Source organism: Dama dama, chromosome 9, assembly GCF_033118175.1.
Source record: "Dama dama isolate Ldn47 chromosome 9, ASM3311817v1, whole genome shotgun sequence".
Lineage (NCBI taxonomy): Eukaryota > Metazoa > Chordata > Mammalia > Artiodactyla > Cervidae > Dama > Dama dama.
Genome location: NC_083689.1, coordinates 14,909,393 through 14,935,443, shown reverse-complemented (window position 1 = coordinate 14,935,443; position 26,051 = coordinate 14,909,393). Strand labels below are relative to the sequence as shown.

Below are 26,051 nucleotides of genomic sequence, written 5' to 3'. Positions count from 1 at the left end.
GGGCTTCCCTAGTGGTCCAGCAGTTAAGACTTCACCTTCCAATGCAGGGGGTTGTGGGTATGATCGGGCAGCTAAGATCCCACATGCCTGGTGGCCAAAAAACAAAACATAAAACAGAAGCAGTATTGTAACAAATTCAATAAAGACTTTAAAAATGGTCCACATTAAAAAAAAAAAAAGGAGAGCCATGGGCCAGAGATGACAGGATATGGAGGTGCTCTGGGAAGATCTCTCAGAAGAGATGACATACAAACAGAGACCTAAATGATCAGAAGAGGCCAGACTTGGTGAGATGTGAGGGAAGGGCATTACAGACTGGGGAATAGCCAGTGCAAAGGCCCTGTGGTTGGAAGTAAGGTGAGAATATTTGAGGAACAGAGAGAAAGCCAGTTTTGTTAGATGGGGGTGAGGGAAGTGGAGGGGGATGTGGCTGGACAGGTGGGCAGAGGCTGGACTGGACTACCTTGTAGGCCAGATGAGGAGTGGTGTTTTTCCTAAGAGCTTCAGAGTGCCAGAGACAGGTTTTCCAGCAGGCAGAGGTGGGGGGTGGTGGGGGTGATTTAGAGCTTCCAAGGCCCTGGAGAGGACTGGAAAGAGGCCAGAGGAGGCACAGGGAGGTGTTGGTGCAGTTATCATATTTGGCTGAGTTTATACAATAAGTCCTTGGTGTCCCTATTTCAAGCCCAGAGTGAAATTTTGTTTCCAGTGCTACCGAAGTCCCCAGTGGGTACCGATAAATATTCACTGAGTAAATGAATGCCGGAAGGTTGGAGTGAGACGTTGGCAGGGTTCCCCAGCTCTATCCAGGGAAGCAGCCTGGAAACCTGGCAGGCAGCAGAGGGCCCTTCCCTGGATAAGGTGGTGGACTGGCTCTCAGCCTTGCTTGGCTCCATCATCCCCATCTGTAAAATGGGTGGGCTGGAGAATTAGAGGAAGACGCAGCAAGGACCATAAACATCCTGACTTTATAATTGGTGCTAAGTCGCTTCAGTCATGTCTGATTCTTCATGACCTTGTGGACTGTAGTCCCCTCTCCCCACTCCTCTGTCCCTGGGATTCTCCAGGCAAGCATACTGGAATGGGTGGCCATGCCCTCCTCCAAGGGATCTTTCCGACCCAGGCATGGAGCCTGCGTCTCTTGTGTCTCCTGCATTGACATTCTCACTAGCACCACCTGGGAAGCTCATTGAGGGTGAGGGGCCTGAGTTTCCTCATATTTAAATCAAAAGCAAAAGAGCTGGTTCAAAGGTTTCTTTAATTCAATGAATAAATATTTGAGGAACTGCCAGGAAACAGGTGCGGCTGCAAAGAGTGAGCAAGGGGAAGAGGTGGGAGAAGAGGAGAGAAGGAAGGTGAAGGGCCTTGTGGGTTGCCGGTAGGACTTTGGCTTTTACTCTGAGGAAGGTGGGAGTCAAAGGTGGTTCTAGGCAGAAGTGAGACATTACCTGGCTTAGACATTCCTAGACATCCCTGGGTTGTTGTGGGGAAGAGAGACTATGAGGTCAAGGGAGGAACCCAGGGACCTGACAGGAGGTGATTGCACTGGTCCAGGTGAACGATGATGAAGATGGACCCGGTGGAAACCGTGGAGGGGGGAAGTGGATGGATTCTAGATTGGTATAATTTCTCCTCCTCCTCTTCCCCTCTGTTCACCACCACCACCACTACTACTCCCCAGCCCCAAAGAGTCGCCCAAAGGGAAAAAGAAAACACCCCGCCCCGATCTCTGGGACCGCGTATACCATGCAAAGCTGCGGGTAACCAAGGTAGCCTCCGGCGCTCTGGCGGGTCCCCGGAGGGCGCCAAGGCGGAGGAGCGCTCTCTGCCCCGCGCCCAAGGGACCGCAGCTTGGTTCAGTCACCGGGTTTGAAAGGGAGTGCCCAGTCTGCCACCAGCCAGGCTGCATGCTCCAGGGACTCCGGAGACCCTGGAGAAGCTCCTCAGAGGTCTCCACCTTCTGCCTCCGACCAGGCACGAGTCTGCATGGTGGAGCGCCACCTGCACGCAGCAGCTCCGAAGAAGAGGCGTGTCCCCATTTAACCGAGGCGAAAACTGAGGATCAGACGCTACAGGGCCCACAGCGAGTCCGTGACGGATTTAGGGTTCAAATCCTTTTACACAACAACCGCAAAAACACTAAAAATCACAGCAGTCCAGCGCTTACTGCGTTCACAGCACTTGGCATGCATTGTCTTATTTCATTTGTCAACATGTCCAAGGGGTGGGTAGGTCAATCCTTCTCTCTGTTTTTTTTTTTTTTTTTTTTTAACAGATAAAGGGCTGTTAGGTTTTGGGGACTCCCCCAAGGCATAGGATGCTGGAATTTGAACACAAGTCTGCTCACAGCTTGTCTCCAGCCTGTGGGGGGAAGCGCCGGTGCCCTTGAATGACAATCCGTTCCAAGAAAGCCCAAACTTGCAAACACAGGGAGAAAATGAGCTGTTTTTGTTGTTTTGAGAGGAGGTCCCGGGAGGCCCAAAGGCTTCCACCGCTCCCCGCTTTAACGTGGCTCCCTCTTTTCCTTTGGGCTCCCGCGCGCTCAATCGGGGGACCCGTGGGAAAAGGGAGAATTCCGAAAAATAGAAAGGCGAGCGAAGCCGACCGCGCAGTTTCCCCTCCGGCGGGCGGTGCACAGCGGCTAGGACCCCGCAGCCCCAGGGGCCGCCGGGAGCCCCGCCCCCCGGCCCCGCCCCCTCCCCGGGCGCCGACCTCGGCGATCACGTGACCGGGCCCGGCGGCCGCTGGGGCCGGAGGGCGCGGCGCGCGGACTCGGCGGCCAGGCCAGGCGCGGCCCGAGCCGAGCAGGCCGGAGCCGGCCCTGCGCCTTGGGGGGGGCGTCGCGCCGCGCCCGCCCCCCTCCCCGCCCCGCGCGGGGCGCACGCGCGCTCCTCTCACCGCCCCTCCCTCCGCGCGGGGACCCCTGGCGGGCTGCGTGTGGACATGGCCAGCGACGCTGTGCAGGTAGGCGCACCTGCGTTCGCAGCCGCCCAGCGGCCAGCCGGCGCTGGGGACCCCCGCCCGCTCACCGCCGGAGCTCCCGGGATCGGGGCGGCCAGGGCGGGTCCCCACCTCCCCCGAGCGCTAGGCGCACCCTCCCTGGGCCGGCGCCGTGGAGCCCGCGCAGTCTCCTCGGCAGGTGGAGGTACGCACGGGGGAGGGTGGGGGAACGAGAGGGGTCCTACAGCATCCCCAGCTCCGCCCTTCCCCGAGAATTAGAGGGGGCTCAGCGGCGGCTCGACTTCGGGTGTCTATGGCTAGCTGGGCATCCCGGTGCCAGTCGACCCTGCCGCTCGCTCCCTCTCTCCAGCGTTCGGTTCTCCGGCAGGTGCCGCTCCACCTGAGCAGGTGCCTGGCGCGATGCCCCGGGAAGGGCGCAGGCCACCCGCCCCGTTCCCCCTACCCTCCCCCACGCACAACAAAGCTCCGGCGGCACCCCCACCTCCGGACTGAGCTTTACGATGGTCGCGACGCTGCAGATTGGCACCTGTTGGCGGAAGTGCCAGAGTCACCTCTTTAGGTCTGGGGACCAGGGACCCACACAGCCACTCGGCTGTCGGGTGGAGCCTTATCCCGGGATTCCAGGTGGGGAGTGTCCATGTCAATGAACTGGGGGATTCTCTTTTACCTGGAATCCTGCCTGGACTGGGTCACCCCACAACCCACACATCAACACACACAGAGGCACAGGTGACTGACACCGACATGCCACCCACCCAGGGTCTCCCTGTGCCACCGTGTGGACATCACAGCCTGGGACTCACCTTCCCTGCCTGTGGTGAGCAGGGCCAGAGTGACTTCTGAAACCTCTCCGGGTCAGTGACCCAAATCTGAGACATGTCCTCTACCTCTGGTGCCCCCACTAGTGCCTCATCAGCTCTCCATTGTCCTGTGGTCGCTGTGTAACTGGGTTCTCATCTCCTTCTGCACCTGCCCCCACATCCCCTTTGTGTCTCTCCCCCGTGACCCCCTGTCCCCCGCCCCAGTCCTGCTGATGGCCTGCCAGCCTTGCCGAGGAGCTGGGCGTATCTGGTGTTGCCGATCACACAAGGTCAGACCTTGGGGGCTGGGGAGGGCCTGGGTCCCTGCCTCTACCCCATCAGCCCTGGGAGGACAGTGTAGGACTCCCCTGGCACATGCATGCATTTGGCATGTAGCAGACATGACCCGGATGGAGACTGTGATTCCTGGAACGAGGCTGGACCTGCGCCCTGGTCCCCTTTCCCGTCTCCTGCCTGCTGTCTTCCCCCTACCCCCCCACCCCCACCCCGTTGTTCCTCTCGTGGCTGCTTGGGTCTGCTACCCCTGTCCCTCTGTCTGTCCCAGTGTGTGTGCCTGTCTGTTCTGTGTCCGGCAAACGGATGTCCTGTCCGGATTCCAGAAACGCCCAACGCATTGAAATCTCCGGACATGGGGTCTAGATCCCTGGTTACTCTAGGAAGAGGGAATTTCTGGGAGGTGGACCCTCTGGACCTGGGCAGGCGGGAGGCATCTTCTGCTTCTTGGAGGGTGTTGGGGATTCCCCAAGGCCAGGCCAGGCTCCTGATTCATGGGTTCATCTCGTTGGCCCTCAGGTGACCCCTGCCCTGGATAGGAGTGAGTCACCCAAGGAAGGAGAACCGGGGAGGCCCGGCCTCCCTCTCTTCCTCCTCTGCATAGTCTCAGTCCTCAACAGCTGGAGGAGGTGGGGCTGAGGGATCCTGCTCCTCCCTCCCCCCTGCCCCTCCCCCCTGCCCCTCCCCCCCAGGACTCCTCTCGTTGGAGCTGGCTCTGCTCCTGGCTGTACCCCTGCTCTGCCTGCTGGGGACAGGGTGGGGCTGGGTGGCCAGTGGGACCTAGTTGATAGCAGGTGGTAGTAGGTGACCCTGGGTGTAAATTCCAGAGCTGTCACTTCCTCACGGTGTGTCCTAGGCCCAGCACCATTCCCTCTTTGAGTCTTGGTTCTGCCGTCAAAATAATAAAAAAAAAAAAAAAGTGTAGCCAAGAGGGTTTTCACGGTGAGGAAGGACGTAGACCAGGTCAGCCCCTTGCAGGTGGGGCTGCTGTGAAATGCTTACCAGTGATCATGGTCAGCAGTTCAGGGTGTGAGTCTGTGTCCTTTAATTCAGGGTTTCTAAAGCTCAGCACTATTGACATTTGGGGCTGAATCATTCTTGGAGGTGGAGGCTCTCGTGTTTACAGTGGAATGTCAAGCAGTTTCCATGAACTCAACCCCATAGAGCCTAGTAGCAGCCCCAGTTATGACAACCAACCCAGAATGTCTCTGGATATTGCCAGATGCCCCCAGAAGTGAGGTGGGAGTGTTGGGAATCCCCTCCGCCATCGAGAACTGCTGCTGGCATCCCTCTGAGCCTCAGTCTCCTCACCTGTAAAGTGGGAGGGGCAATATGGCAGCTGCTCAGGATACAAATGAGGGGTCAGGAGGATCATGGGAGTGACACTTCAGGCCTGAGGTAAATCTTCCCTGGAGGCAGCTGCCCTTGAAGTTGATTGAGAGCCAACCCCGACTTCCCTCATCTCTGAAATGGGGTCTCAGCGTGGCGGCAGATAATATACGCGGGGCTCTTCCTGCCTGGCTGACAGCTAACTCCGATTCTGAGCACTTGTTGGAAGTCTCAGTTCTGTCTCCTGCTGGCTGTGGGACTTTGGGCAAAGTTAGGTCACCGCCCCAGGCCTCGGTTTCCTCATCTGGAAAACAGAGTGATAATAGCGCCTCCTGGAATGGCATTAGTTGACCTGGCCTGCAGCTTGTAGTAACCGCCATGGTTCTTAATAAGCATACTTGAGCTTGAGTGGAGACACTCGCACCCCAGCCCTGCAGAGCTGTCTCCTCATGATGTGAGCCTCAGGGAGGTACCGCAGGGCCGGCCGGGCCCCCCGGCCTCCAAGCTGTGGTCAGCAGCAGCAGGCAGCCGCGCTGAGAAGAAGCCGGAAACTGGGACAGGAAGGGGGCAGGGCCGCCCATGTAAGCACTTGTGGGTGTTGGTGTATAGGTATATACAGGGGGTGGGGGGTGGGCACACACTGGCCAGCCTGTGATACCTGCACATGCCTGGAGGTGTATAAGAGTGTGTCGTGGGGAAGCTGTATACGTGGGCAAGGCTGCTCTTCATGTCCACACTAGCGGGCCTGTGTGTGTGTGCCTGCTGGGTACACCTGGGGCATCCTCGGGACAGGGAGCAGAGGGGCCACCCCTGGGATGACCCCAGAGAAGCAGGCTCAGCCCTCGAGTGGGGGCTGAGAGGAAGGTCCTCTTGATGCCCCAGAGCCCCAGAGCTGGCCTCCGCAGGGGTTGCTGGGAGCCAGCAGGAAAGAGGAAGTAGCAGGCGAGAGGCCCTGGCAGGGCCGAGGTTCAGGAAGAGGGCGGGGCCCTCAGCCGGGACCCAGGATGGCGGAGGCTGATCCCCCTTTGGACCGGGAGCCGGAGGTGGGGGCTGGGGTCCGTGTGGGGGAGGGGCAGCAGAAGAGGACCCCAAGTGGCACAGGCCGGAGGGGCCCTGCCCTCGGTACCTCTCGGTTTTGGACTGAGCGGAGGAGGTGGGGTGCTGGCTTTGGAGTTTTCTGTTTGAAAGATGAAACTGTTTGGGGCCTGTTGGGCTTCCAGGTTGGGGAAATAGAGGAGAAAGGGAACAGTGCTCTGCTTTTTAGGGTCCCAGTTGTAGACAACAGAAGGAGGGGAGATGGCGCTTGGCCCCAGGATCTCCAAGTTTGGGGGTACAGCAGGGAATAGACGAGGCCTGTCTCCAGGCCCTCCTAGTTTGAGGGTACAGCAGGGACTAGACGAAGCCTGTCCCTGGGTCCTCCTAGTTTGGGGGTACAGCAGGGAATAGACGAAGCCTGTCCCTGGGTCCTCCTAGTTTGGGGGTACAGCAGGGAATAGACAAGGCCTGTCCTTGGGTCCTCCTAGTTTGGGGGTACAGCAGGGAATAGACGAAGCCTGTCCCTGTCCTTGGGTCCTCCTAGTTTGGGGGTACAGCAGGGAATAGACAAAGCTTGTCTCCACACCCTCCTAGTTTTGGGGTACAGCAGGGAATAGACAAGGCCTGTCCCTGGGTCCTCCCTAGTTCAAGGGCACAGCCGTGAGGAGAAGGAACCTGCTCTTGGAACCCCAACCTTGTGGTTTGGGGGGCGTCACAGGCCTGCCCTTGATACTTCCTCATTTGGGGAGCAGCAGAAGGAAGATGAGAGCTGCCCTCAGGCCTTCCTAATGTGGGGCACAGGGAGTGGAGAGGGGGCTTCCCTTTGGGACCTCCTAGTTTAGGGGGGCAGCAGAGGGGAGAGGGGGGTCTCCCCTCAGGACCTGGTCATTTGGGGGCAACAGAGGGAGACAAAGCCTGTCTTGGGCCCCCCTAATTTGGGAGGACAGTGGAAGGAGAGATAGGGCCTGACCTTGGGGACCCCGAGCTGTGGGGACCCAGTGATGGGGCAGTGGAATCTGCCCTGCAGGATCCCACTGCATGAGGACAGAGGGAGGGAGGCTGAACTGTAGCTATGGTCCTCTTGTCTGAGGGGACAGGCAAGGAGAAGGCCCTGCCCTTGGGACCTCACAGTTCGGGGGTGTCAGGAAGCAGGCACAGGGCCTTGTCTCACCTCCCAGTTTTGGGGGACCACCAGAGGACATGGAGCAGGCCCTGTGTCAGCAGGACCCCCACCAGGAGGAGGCCGGGCCAGGCCGGCTGAACATGGTCTGCACCCCCAGAGGCCCCCTGGCCCCACTGACCCTGCTCCGTCCCCTGCAGAGTGAGCCGCGCAGCTGGTCCCTGCTGGAGCAGCTGGGCTTGGCGGGTGCCGACCTGGCAGCCCCAGGGGTGCAGCAGCAGCTGGAGCTGGAGCGGGAGCGTCTGCGGCGGGAGATCCGCAAGGAGCTGAAGCTGAAGGAGGGTGCAGAGAACCTGCGGCGAGCCACCACCGACCTGGGCCGTAACCTGGGCCCCGTGGAGCTGGTGCTGCGCGGCTCCTCACGCAGGCTCGACCTGCTGCACCAGCAGCTGCAGGAGCTTCATGCCCACGTGGTGCTGCCCGACCCTGCGGTGGGCGCGCACGGTAAGCCAGGCCTCCCTGGGTTGGGAGGTGGGGGGTGCGGGATTGGGGGCCTCCCGTGCCCAGGGCTCACCCACTGTGTCCCAGAGTGAGGCCAGCCAGCCCATTGCCACTGACCGCCAGGGAGACAGACTCGGTCACAGCAGCTTCCAGCCTGAAAATCCCATGGACAGCTGCTATACTGCTGACAAGTGCTCAGTCGTGTCCAGCGCTTTGCGACCCCATGGACTGTAGCCCGCCAGGCTCCTCTGTCCAGTGGAATTCGCCAAGCAAGAATACTGGAGTAGATTGCCATTTCCTTCTCCAGGGGCTCTTCACAACCCAGGGACTGAACCTGCATCTCTTCCGTCTGCTGCATTGGCAGACAGATTCTTTACCAGTAGTGCCACCTGGGAAGCCCAAATACAGGCAGACCAAAGGCCAAAACCAACACACAGGGAAAGGTACACACAGTCACACCCACAGCTGGACAACCCCATAGGGCTTACACGGTATCACACAAATATCCAGACTCACAGTCACACCCACACCCGGACAACTCCTAAAGGCTCCAACTGATTAAAAAAATCTTTTAATTGTGATTAAAAAAACATGTAGTAGCACCTGAAAGTATAACAGCATTGTTAGGTGGCTATTGTTATTGCTTCTCTTTAGACCCCATGTTTGTGACCCCATGGACTGCAGCCTGCTAGGCCCCTCTGTCCATGGGATTTTTCAGCAAAGAATACTGGAATAGGTTGCCATTTCTTTCTCCAGGATCTTCCGAATCCAGGGATTGAACCTGCATCTCCTGCTTAACAGGCAGATTCTTTACCACTGAGCCACCAGGGAAGCCCCTTAATCACCTATATTCCAATATAAAATAAAAGGTTTTGGGGGAAAAAACACAGAAAATTTATCATTTTTAAGCATACAGCTCAGTGGTATTGAGTATTTTCACATTTTTGTGCAAGGAATCTGCAGAACTTTTTCATCTTACAACTAAAAACAAAGATGTAACACACATCACATCAGTAGCCAGAGACCCTCACACACAGCCACACCGGCGCCCAGACAACTCTAAGGGCCCACCCTGTGGCTCAGCGGTAAAGAATCTGCCTGCAGTGCAGGAGATGTGGGTTCGATCCCTGGGTCGAGAAGATCCCCTGGAGAAGGGAATGGCAACCCACTCCTGTATTCTTGGCCTGGGAAATCTCATGGACAGAGGAGCCTGGCCGTCTACATTGCATGGGTTGCTGGAGAGTCGGACATAACTGAGTGACTAAACAATAGCAGCATTATTCTGTGAATATCCAGAGACTTCCATGCTGCCAACCAGCACCCAGATAAATGCACACTGTCACACCAACACATACACAAAACCTAAGGGCTCACACATGCTCACACCAACCCCCAGAGATTCAGACACACAGAGTTGCTGTCACAGGTGTTTACCAACCCATAAACAGCCTGAATGGCACCCCACTCCGGTACTCTTGCCTGGAAAATCCCATGGACGGAGGAACCTGGTAGGCTGCAGTTCGTAGGGTCGCGAAGAGTCGGACACAACTGGCGACTTCACTTTCATTTTTCACTTTCATGCATTGGAGAAGGAAATGGCAACCCACTTCAGTGTTCTTGCCTGGAGAATCCCAGGGACAGGAGCCTGGTAGGCTGCCGTCTCTGGGGTCGCACAGAGTCGGATACGACTGAAGTGACTTAGCAGCAGCAAACAGCCTGAGACTTAAACACACAACTGGGCAAGACCTGAGACTCAGCACCACTTAGCCCAACACCCACACACCACTTCGGTGTGTCAATAGCTGAAGGCTAACACTATCAGATCAACACTTGGAGATGATGAAAAAGAGTTCAGCCAACGCTCAAAAACCTCATCCTGTCACAGCTGTACCCAGAGTCCCTCTGATGGTCACACGACTCTCTGGAGACTCACACAGAGCTGCGCCAACCTCCAGAGACACACATGTCCAGCTGTTCCAACACTCAGGCGCTGTCACTCCGGTGCCAGGAGATCTGAATGCACAGTTGTGCTGACTGTAGCAGACATGTGCAGAGAGTCATCCCCATCACCCAGAATCTCACAAAGTCCTTCTAACACCTTGCATCTCACAGTTACACTAGCACCTGGGGAGACACACACTCAGTTATGCCAACACCCTGAAGGTCACAGACTTAACCACAGCCACACCCACTGACGCCTACACAACGCTGTACATCGTTGGGGTATAGATACCTTCTCTACAAAGATACATACGGTCACACCAAGGACTCACACACACCTGTGTTCATTCACGCTGGTCCTGCCCCAGCCCTGAAAGGGTTTCCCTATGAGGGCTGGTGGGGAGTGGGCCCTGTGGTCCCTGGCCGCCAGCTCTTCCTCTTCCCAGGCCCGGGGTGGATCCCCTCAGCTAGGGCAAAACCACCTAGGCAGTTGGAGAGGAGGGCCCTGGTGACTCTGCCCCATCCACCCCTCCAGATGCCCCCCAGTCCCCTGGCACAGGCGACTCCGCCTGCTCCGCCACCAACCTGAGCCGCGTAGCCGGTCTGGAGAAGCAGCTGGCCATCGAGCTGAAGGTGAAGCAGGGGGCAGAGAACATGATCCAGACGTACAGCAACGGCAGCACCAAGGTGGGAGTAGCGTGCGTGCACACCCCCCTGTATGCATGTACACCTGCGGGTGCATCACAGGCTGGAGCGTGGGGTGGGGGGCTGGGTGGTACCTCCGTCTGCCCCCCAGGAGGCTGGGACGCTCTGGGCTGGGGACAGAGGGCTCTGGAGTGACTCTGCAGCAGGACTGGAGTGTGGGCAGCTTGGGTGGGGGCAGATAGGAAACTGGATGACTGTGGGTGATGTCAGATAGACACATGGCAGAGACTGACCCCCCCATATTCAGTTACCCCCAGAGACAGGGCAACATGCAGCCTCCCACTGCTGGTGGCGTCTCTGACATGTACACACAGATCAACACCTAGATGCACACGTTACTCTTTAGTGGCTCAGTCGTGTCCGACTCTTTGCAACCCTATGGGCTGTAGCCCACCAGGCTCCTCTGTCCATAGGATTTTTTAGGCAAGAATACTGGAGTGGGTTGTCATTTCCTCCTCCAGGGGATCTTCCCAACCCAGGGATTGAACTCAAGTCTCCTGCGTTGATAGGCGGGCTCTTTACCACTGAGCCACCAGGGAAGTCCAGATGCACACATACTATAATCATAATATCTAGAGACACACCCCATGGTCATAACAGCATCTAGAGACACACAGTGGCATATCACCACTGAGAGAGACACATATACCATCACAACATCTAGATTCACAGCAGTAACAACGCTCAGAAATACGTGGAGGATAAACCACCAGTCACCTCTAGGCACAGAGAGACACACCATCATAGGACACCCGGGACACACAGCACAGGCCAACAGGACGCCTGGACACACAGACACACACATCATCAGTTTTTCACACCCAGAGATCAGAGTTGTCACACAGACGTACCCCAGTTGTACCAACACCAAGTACACAGTCACAGGTTTGCAGCAACACCCAGAGACTCACCCACAGGCAGAGTTAGACCTACAGCCAGAGACCCAGAGAGCACCCATGCCTGTGAGTGCACACACAAACGTGAATATTACACAGGAGGACACAGACCATGCAGAATTGTTTTTAACCTTTTATTAAGGTGTAACAAATGGACATCAAGTGCAGAAAACCTAAGTGTACAGCCAGGGAATTTTCATCTAGGTGCCCACCGCCCTTACTGAACTACAGAACCTTTCCTGTCCCCCAGAAGGGCCCTCCTGCCCCTTTCAGTCAATACCCAGTCTTCTTGCATCACAGATTGGCAGTGCCTGGCTTTTTATTTATTTATTTATTTTTTTTTTCCTGATTCATATCAATGTATGACAAGTGCCTGGCTTTTTAAAAGTTTATTTTATTTACTTTTATTTTTGGGTGCTCTGGGACTTCATTGCTATGCTCAGGCTTTCTGTAGTTGTGGAGAGTAGGGGGCCGCTCTCTAGTTGCAGTGGCTTCTCTTGTCATGGAGCACAGGCTCTAGGGTGCGCAGGCTCAGTAGTTGTGGCTCATGGGCCTAGTTGCCCTGCTGCATGTGGAGTCTTCCCGGATCAGGGATCGAACCTGTGTCCCGTGCATTGGCAGGTGGATTCTTAACATTGGACCACCAGGGAAGTCTGTCAGTGCCTGGTTTTGAGCATAGCACCAAGTCGATGGAAAAATCCACCACCAGTTCCTGGCACTTGTACACACATAGGGTCCTTGGCTTATGCCCAGTCAACCCTGTAGATTGAACTGCACACACCAGCATTAGGACCCTGCTTCTTGCAACTGCCTACAACTGTCTCACACCCAGTCACCCTTGGACTCACCCGTGTGGCTACAGGCAAGGCTACGCCCACCATGGGGAACACTCACACACGTACGCCATTCTAACAGCTGACAAATACAGTGCCTGCTGGTGCCAGGCACAGTTCTGAGCCCTGCACACAGATTGCCTCCTTTAATCCTCAGCCCAGTGGTGGTTGGTGCTGTTGGTACTCCCCTTCCCGCAGATGAGCAGACAGACCCAGAGTGGTTGAGCGGCTTGTCCAAAGTCACACAGCTGTTAGGTGGCAGCTGTCAGGATTCACATGCCACAGGCTCCATCTCCCTTCAACACCCAGGAACACGTTCTGTCATACCCACACATGAATGCTTTGTCATCCAGAGCCTGCCTGGGGTGGACACCAGGATGGGTGGTCAGACCCCCACCTGCCCAGTCTTCCCCTCACGGCCTGTCTCTGCCATCAGGACCGGAAGCTGCTGCTGACGGCCCAGCAGATGCTGCAAGACAGTAAGACCAAGATAGATATCATCCGCATGCAACTGCGCCGGGCACTGCAGGCCTGCCAGCTGGAGAGCCAGGCGGCCCCAGACGAGGCTCAAGGTGAGTCCATCGCCCTGAGACAGCCTCCCCTGCATTCCACCTTGCAGTTCAGCTCCCAGCCCCACAAGGGGTCCCTTTCTAAGGCAGGGAGGTGGGTGCTGTGACTCACCATGCTAGAATGCGTTCCTGACCCTCTCTGGGCCCCAGTTCCCCATTCTGTCCCACTCAGGATTTGCACGTGATCAGTTATTGGCAAACTACAGCTCTTGGACCAAATCTGCTACTGCCTTTTTTGGTTTGTTTGTTTTAGAACTACTGAAAACCCAGCCATGCCCATTCATTTACTGTCACCCATGACTGCTTCTGCATTGTGACAGTGGGGCCAAGTGGTGGCAACAGAGCTTGTGGTCCACAGAGACAAAAATACTTACATTTTGGCTCTTTTAAAAAAAATTATTTATTTCTTCAGTTTTGGCTGTGCTGGGTCTTTGCTGCTGTGTGAAGGCGTCTCATTGCAGTGGCTTCTTCTATCGTGGAGCACGGACTCTCGGGCTTCGGTAGTTGCAGCTCATGGGCTCTAGCTCACAGGCTCAGTAGTTGTGCAGCAGGGGTTCAGTTGCCCTGCAGCATATGGGATCTCCCTGGACCAGGGTTTGAATCCACGTCCTCTGTATTGGCAGGCAGACTCTTAACCACTAGACCACCAGGGAAGTCCTACCCTTTGGCTCTTGATGGAAAACATGTGTGGACCCCTGGGCTAGGCAGTTGCCTTGCCATGTTGGTCTCAGTAATAGGAAACTGTGGGAGTCCACAGCATGTGTGTGTTTCCTGTGTATCTCAGTGTCTGAATGCCTGAGGACGTCTCAACCCAATTGTCATCCTGAATTTGAGACAGGCTGTGTTGTATGCGTCAGTTCTCCAGGTCTCATGTGCAGGGGTGACTGTACTAGTGACGTTTGTCAGTGTTAATGTGGTATTTGCCGTGGGGACCAGAGTTTGTACACATGCCCCATAACTATGAGAGTTCCTCTGTCACCATGAGAGTGCGTCAGCTGTTGGTGGGTGTTAGTGTGTTTGGGCTGCTCCACCACAATACCACAGACTGGGGAGGAGGGGGCATGTAAACAACAGACATTTACCTCTCACTGTGCTGGGGGCTGAAAGTCCAAGATCACGGCGCTGGCAGACACAGCGTCTGGTGAGAGCCCTCTTCCAGATTCATAGATGGTTGCCTCCTTACCATGTCCTCGCACTGTAACTTCTGGTGACAGCCTGATTTTGTCCCTGCAAGTGTAAAAGTCTTAATGACCATCTGGGCACATGTGACAAAGGTCTTGGTGGGTGCTGCACGGCTGTGGGTGAGTGTGGCTGTAGGAGTGCTTCAGTCTGAGTCTAGGTCGTCATATGGGACCACAAGACTGTCCTTGAGAGCTACAGCCGTGGATAAGCATGACTGTGAGCTTGTGTCTGTGGGTGACAGGTTTCCTGTATCTAGGTGACAGCGTACCCCTGTGCCGGTGGGTGACTGGCTGTGTCCTCTTTGGGGCTGTGGCTCTGTCCCTGGGACTTCACTCTGAGCGTGAAGCCAGCCTGTTTCCCTGTGACATTGGGTCTCTGTGTCTATGAGTATCGCTCACGCTACCCTGACTGTTATGATGTCATGACAGCATGTCTTTTAAAGATGTTTTTTCAATGTGGATCATTTTTTTTGTTCTTCAAAAAAAATTTATTTTTAATTGGAGGACAATTGCTCTACAGTATTGTGTTGGTTTCTGCCATACATCAACATGCATCAGCCATAACTATACATATGTCTTCTCCCTCTTGAACCTTCCCTCCCGCTCCATGCCATCCCTCTAGGTTGTCATAGAGCACTGGTTTGAGGTGCCTGCATCATACAGCAAATTCCCACTGGCTATCTGTGTTACACGTGGTGGTGTATATATGTCAGTGCTACTCCTATTCATCCCACCCTCTCCTTCCCCCACTGTGTCCACAAGTCCTCACTGAATTTGCTACAACACTGCCTCCATTCCATGCCTTGATTCCCCGGCTGTGAGGCACGTGGGACCCTCAGCCCCCAACCAGGGATCAAATCTGAACCGCCTGCCCTGGAAGGCGAAGTCCTAACCACTGGACCACCAGGGAAGTCCCGTGCTGGCATTTCTTTGCCTGTGCCTTATCTGTGTGGCAGTGTGACTGTGTTGCCATGATCCTCCCTGGGCTGGAATTAGAGCCCTGGGAGTTTTGCTATTGTGTGACTCTGTCCCGACTCAATGGACATGGGTTTGGGTGGACTCCAGGAGTTGGTGCTGGACAGGGAGGCCTGGCATGCTGTGGTTCATGAGGTTGCAAAGAGTCGGACACGACTGAGTGACTGGACTGACTGACCGACTCTGTCCCATTAGGGTGTTTATGTTTTGTGACTTTCCCTCTGTCCCTGTGACAGAGGGAGATGCTGAGAGTTGACAGGGTGTATAGGGCTTCCCAGGTGGCGCTAATGGTAAAGAACCCGCCTGCCAATGCAGAAGACATAAGAACTGCAGGTTCGATTCCTGGGTTGGGAAGATCCCCTGGAGAAGGGAATGGGACCCCACTCTAGTATTCTTGCCTGGAGAATCCCATGGACAGAGGAACCTGGTGGGCTACAGTCCATGGGGTTGCAAAGAGCTGGACAGGACTGAACGATAGCACGTAGCACAGCACAGACAAGGTATCTATCTGTGTCTATAACATCAGTCTTACCCACGTGACAGCGTCCCTGTGTGGCAGCGTGGTGACATCTTTGTGAGTGTGTATGGGTATGTGTGTTCCAAGGCCTACACCTGTGACAAAGTGACAATGCCATTGTCACCCTCTGACAGTCTGATGACATCTATCTGACCCTGTTCCTGTTCCTCTAACTACGTTGTATTTCATGGTGTGGGTGGTCACCATTCATTTACTCAGACCCCTACTAGAGGAAATGCAGTATCTTCCAATCTTTTGCTCTTGAAAAAAAATGCTATGAATAACCATATATAATACATATATCAAGGGAAATTCCCTGGCAGTCCAGTGGTTAGGACTCTGCACTTTCACTGCAGGGGAGGGGGTTTGCGATTCAATTCCTAGTCAGGGAACTAAGATGCCACAAGCTGCACAGTATGGCCAAAAAAAAAAACACCACCCAACATTTATCAAGTACAAAGTTGTTTCTATGGGATAAAGTACCTGAACTGGGATTGCTAAATCAAAAGGTAGATACATTTATAATTCGGACAGAAATCGCCAAACTGCCTCCATTGGAAAGCAACTTGTGTTCCCATCAGCAACGTGTCTGTTCCTAAGTGTGTGTTTTATTTTTATTTATTTATTTGGCTGCACCGAGTCTTAGTTGTGGCACCCGAGGTCTTCATTGCATCATGCAGGATCTTTCCTTGTGGTGCACAGAATCTCTAGGTTGAGGTGTGCAGGCTCAGTAGTTGTGGGGACATGGGCTTAGTTGCTCTGGAGCATGTGGGATCTTAGTTCCCTCACCAGGGATCGAACCTTCATCCACTGCAGTGGAAGGCAGATTCTTAACCGCTGGACCACCAGGGAAGTTCCCTAAGTATGTGTTAAGTGTGTGTCTGTGTATAAGACTGCCCCTGGGTGGCAGCTTAACTACATCCCTGGGACGGGCTCTGTGGGTGATGGTGTCTGGATAAAAGAGCGACAGCATCCGGGTCATGTGTGGCTGTCTGCCCGTGGGTGACAGTGTGACTGTCCCCATGACCCCCTACCTTGGGAGTAAGTGATGCTTGCTGATGGCTATCTGTCTCTGGCCAGTGCCTGTTCATACAGATGGCTGCATGTCTCTGGAACCAGGATGGTTGGACCCGGGGCTCAGGCTGGCCTCACTGCCTCGTGTCTCACGCCCACAGGGAGTCCGGACCTGGGGGCAGTGGAGCTGCGCATCGAGGAGCTGCGTCACCACTTCCGAGTGGAGCACGCGGTGGCCGAGGGCGCCAAGAACGTGCTGCGCCTGCTCAGCGCCGCCAAGGCTCCGGACCGCAAAGCCGTCAGCGAGGTGAGGGGCGGGGCGTCGGCCCGGAGAGGTGGGGCTTCAGCAAGGGGTGGGGATTCATGTTTCAAGTCGGACCCAGATGATTGGAGGGCTCGGGCTTCCGGGGAGGAGCTCCAGGTGGGACTTAGCCGGCCTGGGGGCGGGGCATGCCGGATCCCGCCCGCAGCCCGGCCAGGCTTCTCCCACCTTAGGCCCAGGAGAAGCTGACCGAGTCCAACCAGAAGCTGGGGCTGCTTCGGGAGGCGCTGGAGCGGCGGCTTGGGGAGCTGCCCGCTGACCACCCGAAGGGGCGGCTGTTGCGCGAGGAGCTCGCCGCGGCTTCGTCCGCAGCCTTTAGCGCCCGCCTGGCCGGGCCCTTCCCCGCCACGCACTACAGCACCCTGTGCAAGCCTGCACCACTCACAGGTGGGTCCCAACACCTCCCCCGTCCTCCCGCGCCCGCCCCAAATCAGGACCCCACCCTCGTAGCTCTAGACTCCTGCCCCTCTGATCCCCTAGCCGCAAGACCCGCCACTGGGATTTTCATTCTCCCTAGTCCTGGACTCCCATCCCACTGTCCCCTCCCTTCTCCATTCACCCCAACCCTGTAGCCCTGGGCCCCATTTACTCACGCCAGACAGACCCGTGGGCCGTAGACTTCCCACCCCAGCTTGCCCTCCCAGAGACTCTTGCCCTTGTCTCCCCATCCTTGATCCCTGGGTGGGGAAGATCCCCAGGAGATGGAAATGGTGACCCACTCTAGTATTCTTGCCTGGGAAATTCCACGGACAGAGGAGCCTGGTAGTCTGTAGTCCGCAAGGTCGCAAAAGAATCAGACACACACACACACACACAGAAAGAGTCCGACACAATTGAGTGAGTAAAGAGCAACAGCAGCAACAGTCCCATCTTCACTCCCCTCCCTGAAGGGCCCTGTCTTCTCTCTCCAGCCCAAGTCCTCGATTTCAGTCTCATAGTCCCTCACTCTCAGAATACTCAGTCCTGAACCTCTGACCCCCACTCCCAGACTAACCAACTCCTCCCTTCTTAGATCCGTCACTACCTCCCCAGACCAGTCCTACCATAGACCCCAGCCCCAGTGTCAGACCTCAGACTAGCCTACCAAATCCTACCTGGGACTCCCCAGTCCTACCTGGCTCACCACCGCCTGGACCTCCAGCCTACACTCTGAACTGCTCTTCTGTCACTAAACCTCAGCATCTAGAGTCCTTCCCCAGATTGTCCCACCCCTCCCCCTTGTCCCCTGTTTCTCTCTTCTGGGCACAGCCATCTCTGCATTAGACCCCCTGCCTCACCCCAGTTGTCCCTCACCAACTCCCACTTGCATGCTGGCCACTTCTGCACACGTCCTCTTCACCTGCACCTGCTCCCCGCGTCCTGCCCCAGAGGGAACCCACCCCATGAGCCTGCCCCTCTCTCAGGGACCCTGGAGGTGCGTGTGGTGGGCTGCAGAGACCTTCCAGAGACCATCCCTTGGAACCCTTCACCTTCGGTGGGGGGGCCTGGGACCCCTGACAGCCGCACCCCCTTCCTGAGCCGCCCAGCCCGAGGTCTTTACAGCCGAACTGGAAGCCTCAGTGGCAGGAGCAGCCTCAAAGCGGAAGCCGAGAACACCAGTGAGTGGCACTGATGTCTGGGAGGGATGAGGTGGGGTAGGCTGGGGGTGGTCCCTGATTTCCCACATTGGTAACATTCTGAAAAAGTCGTTCGTCACACTCATTAGGATGGATACTGTAAAATAGAACAAGATAAAATAACAGGTGTTAGGGAGGATGTGGAGAAGATGGAAGGCTTCTACACTGTTGGTGGGAATGTAAAATTGTGTGGCCACCGTGGAAAGCAGCATGGCAGGTCCTCAAATAATGAAACATAGAATTACCATAAGATCCAGTATTCCTACTTCTGAATAGATACTCAAAAGAGTTGGAAGCCGGATCTCAAAGAGATTTTGGTACACACCCTTGTTCATAGCAGCATTATTCACAGTGGTCAGAAGGCAGAAGCAACCCAGTGTCTGTTGATGGATGAATGGATAAACAAATTGTGGTCCATCCACACAGTGGATTCCAGAAAAGTCTATTCTATAGAAATGGATTCTATTCTATAGAAATACATCTACAATGATGGTAAATTTTATGTTATGAGTTTTACCACAATGTGAAAAGAAGCGAATGCACACATTTAAAAGTATGAATAAAAGAAGAATAACACTAGAGTAACTGCCAATGTTACCACCACCCAGGTCAAAAAATAGAATTCTCTGGATTTTTTAGCCTTAAAAAAGAAGGCCATTCTGAAACATGCTGCAACATGGATGAACTTGAGTACATAAGTGAAATAAACCAGTTGTAAAATGACAAGTGGAATTCCCTGGTGGCTCAGTGGTAAAGAACCTGCCTGCCAGTGCAGGAGACACGAGTTTGATCCCGGAGTTGGGAAGATTCCCTGGAGAAGAAAATGACAACCCGCTCCAGTATCCTTGCCTGGGAAATCCCATGGACAGAGGAGCCTGGCGGGCTACAGTCCACGGGGTCACAGAAGAGTCGGATATGACTTAGCAACTGAACATGGGGATGCTTCTTGTCTTTTTGTTGTTGTTGAGTCACTAAGTTGTGTCTGACTCTTTTGCGGCCCCATGAACTGTAGCCTGCCAGACTCCTCTGTCCATGGGATTTCCCAGGCAAGAAAACTGGAGCGAGTTGCCATTTCCTTCTCCGAGGGATCTTCCCCACCCGGGGATTGAATCCCTGGGTTCAACCCATGTCTCCTGAGCCTCCTGCATTGGCAGGCAAATTCTTTACCACTGAGCCACCTGGGAAACCAACAAGTAGTATAGGATTCTACTTATATAAGTATCTACATTGGTTACATTCATAGAGATGGAAAGAAAAGTGGTTGCTAGTGGTTGAGGGGGAGGGGAAAACGGAGAGTTATTGTTTACCTGGGACAGAGGAAAATGGAGAGTTATTGTTTACCCGGGACAGAGTTTCAGTTGGGAAAGATGAAGAGTTCTGGAGATGGATGATGGTGATGATTACACAACGGTGTAAACGTACTTGGTACCACTGAGCTGTGTACTTGAAAATGATAATGATGGTAAATTTTGTTATGTGAGTTTTACCACAATGTGAAAAGAAACGAATGCACACATGTAAAAGAATGAACAAAAGAAGAATAACAATAGAGTAACCGCCTGTGTTACCACCACCCAGGTCAAGAAATAGAATTCTCTGGAAGTCCTCTCATGCCCCCTCCTCAATTCCAGCCCCTTCCTCTGTCCTAGAGGTAGCTACTCTCCTCACTCTTACCGTTATCATTTCCTTGCTTTTCTTTGTAGTTTTAGCACCCATGTACCATTTCAAAGCAATGCAGTTTAATTTGCCTGTGTTTCAACTGCACATATGTGGAATCGTACAGAATGTATTCCATGGTAACGGCTGCTTTTATTCAACATTGTGTGGGAGACTTATTCATACCGTTGCATGAAATTATACTTCATTCATTTTTAGCCCGGTTTAATTGTCTTAGACTGAGCCATATCAAATTGCTGTCTTTTTTTTTTTTTTTAGGTAAAAAATAGTTGAATATAAGAGATTTCATGGTTTAGCTAATAACCCTATATTACCATTTATGTGTTAATTCATAGACAAATGTTTCTAGTTTAGAGCTGTTACGTAGGCATTATATTTATGCATCTCCCAGTGTATACTTGCTGGCATTTTTTTAGAGTGAATACTTAGGAATATATTGTTGGAATTTATATATAGAATAAAAGTGAATTTGGATCCCTGCCTCACACCACACACCAAAATCAACTGGAGATGGATTGAAGGGCTTAATGTGAAAGGCAGGACTGTAGAGCTTGGTCAGATAGCATAGCAGAATATTATAGGGGAAGAGAGGATTTCCTCATTAATAAGATATAAGAGATTACCCTCCTCCCCAGAATCTCCTGACACCCTCCCCTCACCCCTGTTCCAGATGAGGTGAGCACTGTGCTCAAGTTGGATAACACAGTGGTGGGACAGACATCCTGGAAGCCATGTGGCCCCAACGCCTGGGACCAGAGCTTTACCCTGGAACTGGAGAGGGTGAGTTAGGCTGGGGAGTGAGAGGGCTGGGAGAAGGCGGGGCCTGGGGCCTCAGGCACCCCAGGTGACAGCCCTCTTCTTCCCTCAGGCACGGGAACTGGAGCTGGCTGTGTTCTGGCGGGACCAGCGGGGCCTGTGTGCCCTCAAATTCCTGAAGTTGGAGGATTTCTTGGACAACGAGAGGCATGAGGTGCAGCTGGACATGGAACCTCAGGGCTGCCTGGTGGCTGAGGTACAGCCTGACCCCCACCCTGAGAAAATGCTTTTTTTTCGGCTGTGCTGGGTCTTCGTTGCTGCTCGGGATACTCTCGAGCTGCGGCACATGTGGATTTCTAATTGCACTGGCTTTTCTTGTTGTGGAACATGGGCTTAGGGTGCATGGGCTTCAGTAATTGCAGGACATGGGCTCAATAGTTATAGCTCCCGGGCTCCAGAGCGCAGGCTTAGCAGTTGCGGCACACGGGCTTAGTTGTCCTGTGGCATGTGGGATCTTCCCGGACCAGGGATTGAACCTGTGTCTCCTGCCCTGGCAGGTGGATTCTTCACTGCCAAGCCACCAGGAAAGCCCAGAAAAAATGCTTTTTGTGTCTCTTTCTCCTGGTTTTCTAGAAGGGGAAGGTGTGTTTTCCCCTTAGTCTCTGAACCTTGATGGGAAAGTACATGTAATTAGTCCCATGATGCGTGACTAAACTTGGGATTGGTTTCATTCTGAAACAAGATATTAAAAAAAAGAAGAAACAGCAAAATGTTGTCAAGCCAAAAAAGAAAAGGAAAACCAAGCAACGTATTATGGGGATTGCTACGAGAGCCACAGTTGAGCAGAGAGATTCCTTCCCCAGTGCCGTCAGGGTGAGGGTCCTCATGAGGGGAGCCCACGCCCTACCCTTGGCGCAATGGACATTTGGGCTGGATCGTTCTTGGTTGCAGGACTGCTCTATGTGCTGCAGGGTGCTGAGTCACATCCTCCGTCCCCACCCACGGGATGGGATGCTGGTAGCAGCCCCGCACAAGTTGTGACAACTAAAAATGCCTCCAGACCTGGCCAGCGGCCCCTGATTGAGAGCCCATAGTCTAAATGACATTCCTAGCTGACCCCTTGTCGTATGGCCATGCCCTGTCCCAAGTGCAGTGCTGTCACTGACTTATAAATCCTCACAAGAACCCGTGCAAGAGGGACCGTGATTAATTACATCTGACAGAGGAGGAAACTGAGACACAGAGAAAGAAAGTCACTGGCCCCGTCTTTTAACCAGAATTATTCTCAGAAATTCTTTAAATTTGCCCCTAAAATACTCATGTACCCTGTTTTATGTATTGGGCTGAACAGGAAGTTCATTTGGGTTTTCTCATAAGATCTTATAGAAAAAAAAAAACTTTTTGGCCAATCCAATACACAAACACACACACACACACACACACACACACACACACACACACGTATATGAATTGCTTCCCTGGTAGCTCAGATGGTAAAGAATCCGCCTGCAATGCAGGAGACCTGGATTCAATCCCTGGGTTGGGAAGATCCTCTGGAGAAAAAAATGGCAACCCACTCCAGTATTCTTGCCTGGAGAGTTCTATGGGCAGAGGAGCCTTGTGGGTTGTACAGTCCATGGGGTCACAAAGAGCCGGACACGACTGAGTGACTAACACTTGCGTTTCATGTGTGTGTGTGTGTGTGTGTACACATATGTATGTATTTATGTACAGATATATCTCCCCATGTCCTTAACCCTAGGGGCAAATTCTTTTTTTTTTTTTTTTTTTTAATTTATTACTTATTTTGGCTGTGCTGGGTCTTCATTGCGGCTCTTGGGCTTCTCTAGTTGTGGTGCCTGGGCTCTAGAGTGCTTGGGTTCAGTCATTGCAGTTTGTAGACTTGATTGCCATATGTGGGATCTTTGTTTCCTGACCAGGGATTGAACCTGGGCCCTGTGCATTGAGAGTGTGGAGTCTTAGCCACTGGACCACCAGGGAAGTCCCCACCACTTGCTTAGATTTTTAAATACTAGTTTTCTTTGCAAAAAGATCAGACCATGTGAAAGAGATCAGAAATGTGAAAAAGAAACAGAATTCCCAGTGTATGCGTGCTAAGTCGCTTCAGTCATTTCCTATTCTTTGTGATGCTATGGACTGTAGCCCACCAGGCTCCTCTGTCCATGGGATTCTCCAGGCAAGAATACTGCAGTGTGTTGCCATGCCCTCCAGAGAATCTTCCTGACCCAGGGGTCAAACCTGCATCTCTTATATCTCCAACATTGGCAGACAGGTTCTTTACCACTAGCTCAACCTGGGAAACCCTAGTATAAAAAATTCCCAGTGCACAATATTAAAAAAAAAAAAAAATACCAGCTGTATAACTAAGTCTGTTTTCAGGAATGGGGTAAGTATCAAGAGAGTCATTGGGTTCAAGTGAGTTTAAAGATTAACCTGAAAGAAGCTTTTCCTTGGCTGTGAAAGTCGTTCACTTGTGTCTGACTCTCTGTGACCCCATGGACTATACAGTCCATGGAATTCTCCAGGCCAGAATACTGGAGTGGGTAGCCTATCCCTTCTGCAGTGGATCTTTCCAACCCAGGAGTCGAACCAAGGTCTCTCGCATTGCAGGTGGATTCTTTACCAGCTGAGCTACCAGGGAAGCCTATAGAGACCAAAAATCTATATTACTCGATAAGTTTTCACTAGAAAATGCTTCCAAAATTTCAAAACATTAGTCACTTATCACTAATTTCTAACGAATTCACTAATTCCTAAAAATATCTAGAAAAATTCTTGAAATAGTCAAGGGCTATCCTACCATCTGGGTGAAAATTCTTACATGGTCTCATAATCCAGGACCACAGAAGGAAAGGAACAGAGAAGAGCTGACTTCAGATGGCAGGGCCATGAAATTATTCTTCTGTTAGGAAGATTGTCCAAAACCCAAGTGGACAATAGTGGTGGGTGGCCAGGGGTAAGAATTCTGAGGCAGTCCTGCTTGTCTATAAAATTTACTTATTATTTTTTTAAGAAAGATTGTTGTTTCTTTTTAAAAAAAATGGTACTTATTTTTATTTTTGTCTTGGCTGTGTCATTGTTGCTGCTCGGGCTTTTCTCTAGTTGTGGCGGGCGGGCTTCTCATTGCCGTGGCTTCTCTACTGATAGAACACAGGCTCAGTAGTTGTGACTCACGGGCTTAGCTGCTCGGCGGCATGTGGGGTCTGCCTGGATCAGCAATTGAACCTGTGCCTCCTGCATTGGCAGGCGGACTCTTTACCACCAGGGAAGCCCCCCAAGGTATACTTATAACATTCTATTTTGTTCTCCCCAAAGCACCATCCTATAGAACCTTCTGCAGTTCTGTTGTCGATGAGCCTACAATAGTTGAGTTCTGTCGTAGATAGAATTGTTCCGTGTCCGTGTCCTCCTATCTAGTAGCCGCTAGCCACTTGAAGTCTGGCTAGTGTGACTGTGGGACTGACGTTTTCCGTCAGCTTACATTTTACTTCATTTCAGTAGCCACACGTGGCTAGAGGTGACCAGATCGGACACCCAGAAAGTCACACGGTTCTGTGACTTCCGCACCTTCCAGAAGATGCGGTGCAGTTGGGAGAATTACACGAGACCAGTGGTTTCCCCACATGAGTGGACACCAGCATCATCACTTGGAAGGCTTGATAGAACACACACTGCTGGATTCCACCCCCAGGGTTTCTGATTCAGTGGGTCCAGGGTGGGTGGAGGTGCTGAGAATCTCCCATTTCCAGCAGGTTCCCAGGTGATGCTGGTCTGTGAGCACAGGTGGGGAGGCAGGATGCTAGAGGAAGGGTAGTTCCCATTTGCTAGAGTCATCTGTAGGTCTTGTTGGATCAGAGCTGCTCCCCACCCCTAGAAGAGGGCCTGCTTGCCTGCTTCTTGCTTTTCCAGGGTGGCTTTCAAGAGGTGATCCTGTCAAAGGATGGATTGGTTTTGTGACCCCTTAATACGCTGCATGGTACTCTGTGGTTGGATGCGATTCCACAGTGACCGGAACCCAGGAAACATACGGGTGTGCACGCCTATGACCCTGAGGCTGCCCCCAGCGAGATGCTAGAGGTGAGCCAGGGTCCTCACGCCAGCCCCTCCCCTCAGGTCACCTTCCGCAACCCTGTCATTGAGAGGATCCCCCGGCTAAGACGACAGAAGAAGATCTTCTCCAAGCAGCAAGGTGAGGGGATGAACCAGGGCAGCGCAGAGACCAGGGGTGCCGGGCGTGTCACGGAGGCTAATGTCCCCCCCCACACCCCTCCCCAGGGAAGGCATTTCAGCGTGCTCGGCAGATGAACATTGACGTCGCCACCTGGGTACGGCTGCTCCGCAGGCTCATCCCCAACGCCACGGCCACTGGTACCTTCAGCCCGGGGGCTTCACCAGGACCTGAGGCTCGGTCCGCAGGGTAAGTGGGTGGTGGGGCCCTGGGAGGCCGGCTGCCCCTGGCTGCTTGCCCGGATGCTGGGTCTTAGATGTGCCCTTCTTCCTTGTGCTGCAGTGACATATCTGTGGAGAAGCTGAACCTCGGGGCTGAGACAGACAGCCCACCCCAGAAGAGCCCTGTGGGTCCTCCTTCCAGCCCATCCAGTCTGGTGAGCAGCCCCCCTGGCCCAGCTCAAGCTCCAAGCTCCAAGCTCTCACCAGGAACTTCCTTGGTCACACAGCACACCTCTGCCAGAGCTAGGGTCTCATTTTCTATCCCAGATAAAATCATGAGCTCGGGAGCCAGGCCACCTGGGTCCCACTCCTGCCCTGTTGCCTTCTATCTGTGTGACCCCTGCCAAGCCGCTTTGCCTCTCGGTGCTTAGTACACCACCCTGTAAAACGATCAAGTTTAAAACTCAAGTCGATGACAGGAGTCAAGTTAGTGATTTCCTCTGGGCATTTTATTGACAGGAGGGTGGACTCAGGAGAGCCTGCCAGCATGATGAAAATGTTCTGAAGCTTGATCTAGGTCAGAGGGCAGTACAGTTTTTCTG

General features: G+C 53.6%; 1 protein-coding gene across 3 annotated transcripts in view; it reads left to right on the top strand.

Moving 5' to 3' along the window:
* Window positions 1–2,833: 2,833 nt before the first annotated feature.
* The window catches only part of PKN1 (protein kinase N1), a 28,643-nt gene continuing 5,425 nt past the window's right edge, over window positions 2,834–26,051 (top strand). Inside the window, exons 1-12 of one of the 3 annotated variants that reach the window (XM_061150094.1) lie at window positions 2,834–2,961; window positions 7,737–8,040; window positions 10,514–10,665; window positions 12,849–12,984; window positions 16,830–16,975; window positions 17,164–17,377; window positions 18,394–18,588; window positions 20,954–21,063; window positions 21,152–21,295; window positions 25,174–25,249; window positions 25,336–25,477; window positions 25,571–25,664. In XM_061150094.1, the coding sequence (XP_061006077.1) occupies window positions 2,941–2,961; window positions 7,737–8,040; window positions 10,514–10,665; window positions 12,849–12,984; window positions 16,830–16,975; window positions 17,164–17,377; window positions 18,394–18,588; window positions 20,954–21,063; window positions 21,152–21,295; window positions 25,174–25,249; window positions 25,336–25,477; window positions 25,571–25,664 (1,734 nt within the window). In that variant the 5' untranslated portion in view covers window positions 2,834–2,940. Of the gene's footprint in view, window positions 2,962–3,976; window positions 4,049–6,286; window positions 6,425–7,736; window positions 8,041–10,513; window positions 10,666–12,848; window positions 12,985–16,829; window positions 16,976–17,163; window positions 17,378–18,393; window positions 18,589–20,953; window positions 21,064–21,151; window positions 21,296–25,173; window positions 25,250–25,335; window positions 25,478–25,570; window positions 25,665–26,051 lie in introns of those variants that run through there. The other 2 variants (XM_061150091.1, XM_061150093.1) reach the window with 2 other exon arrangements.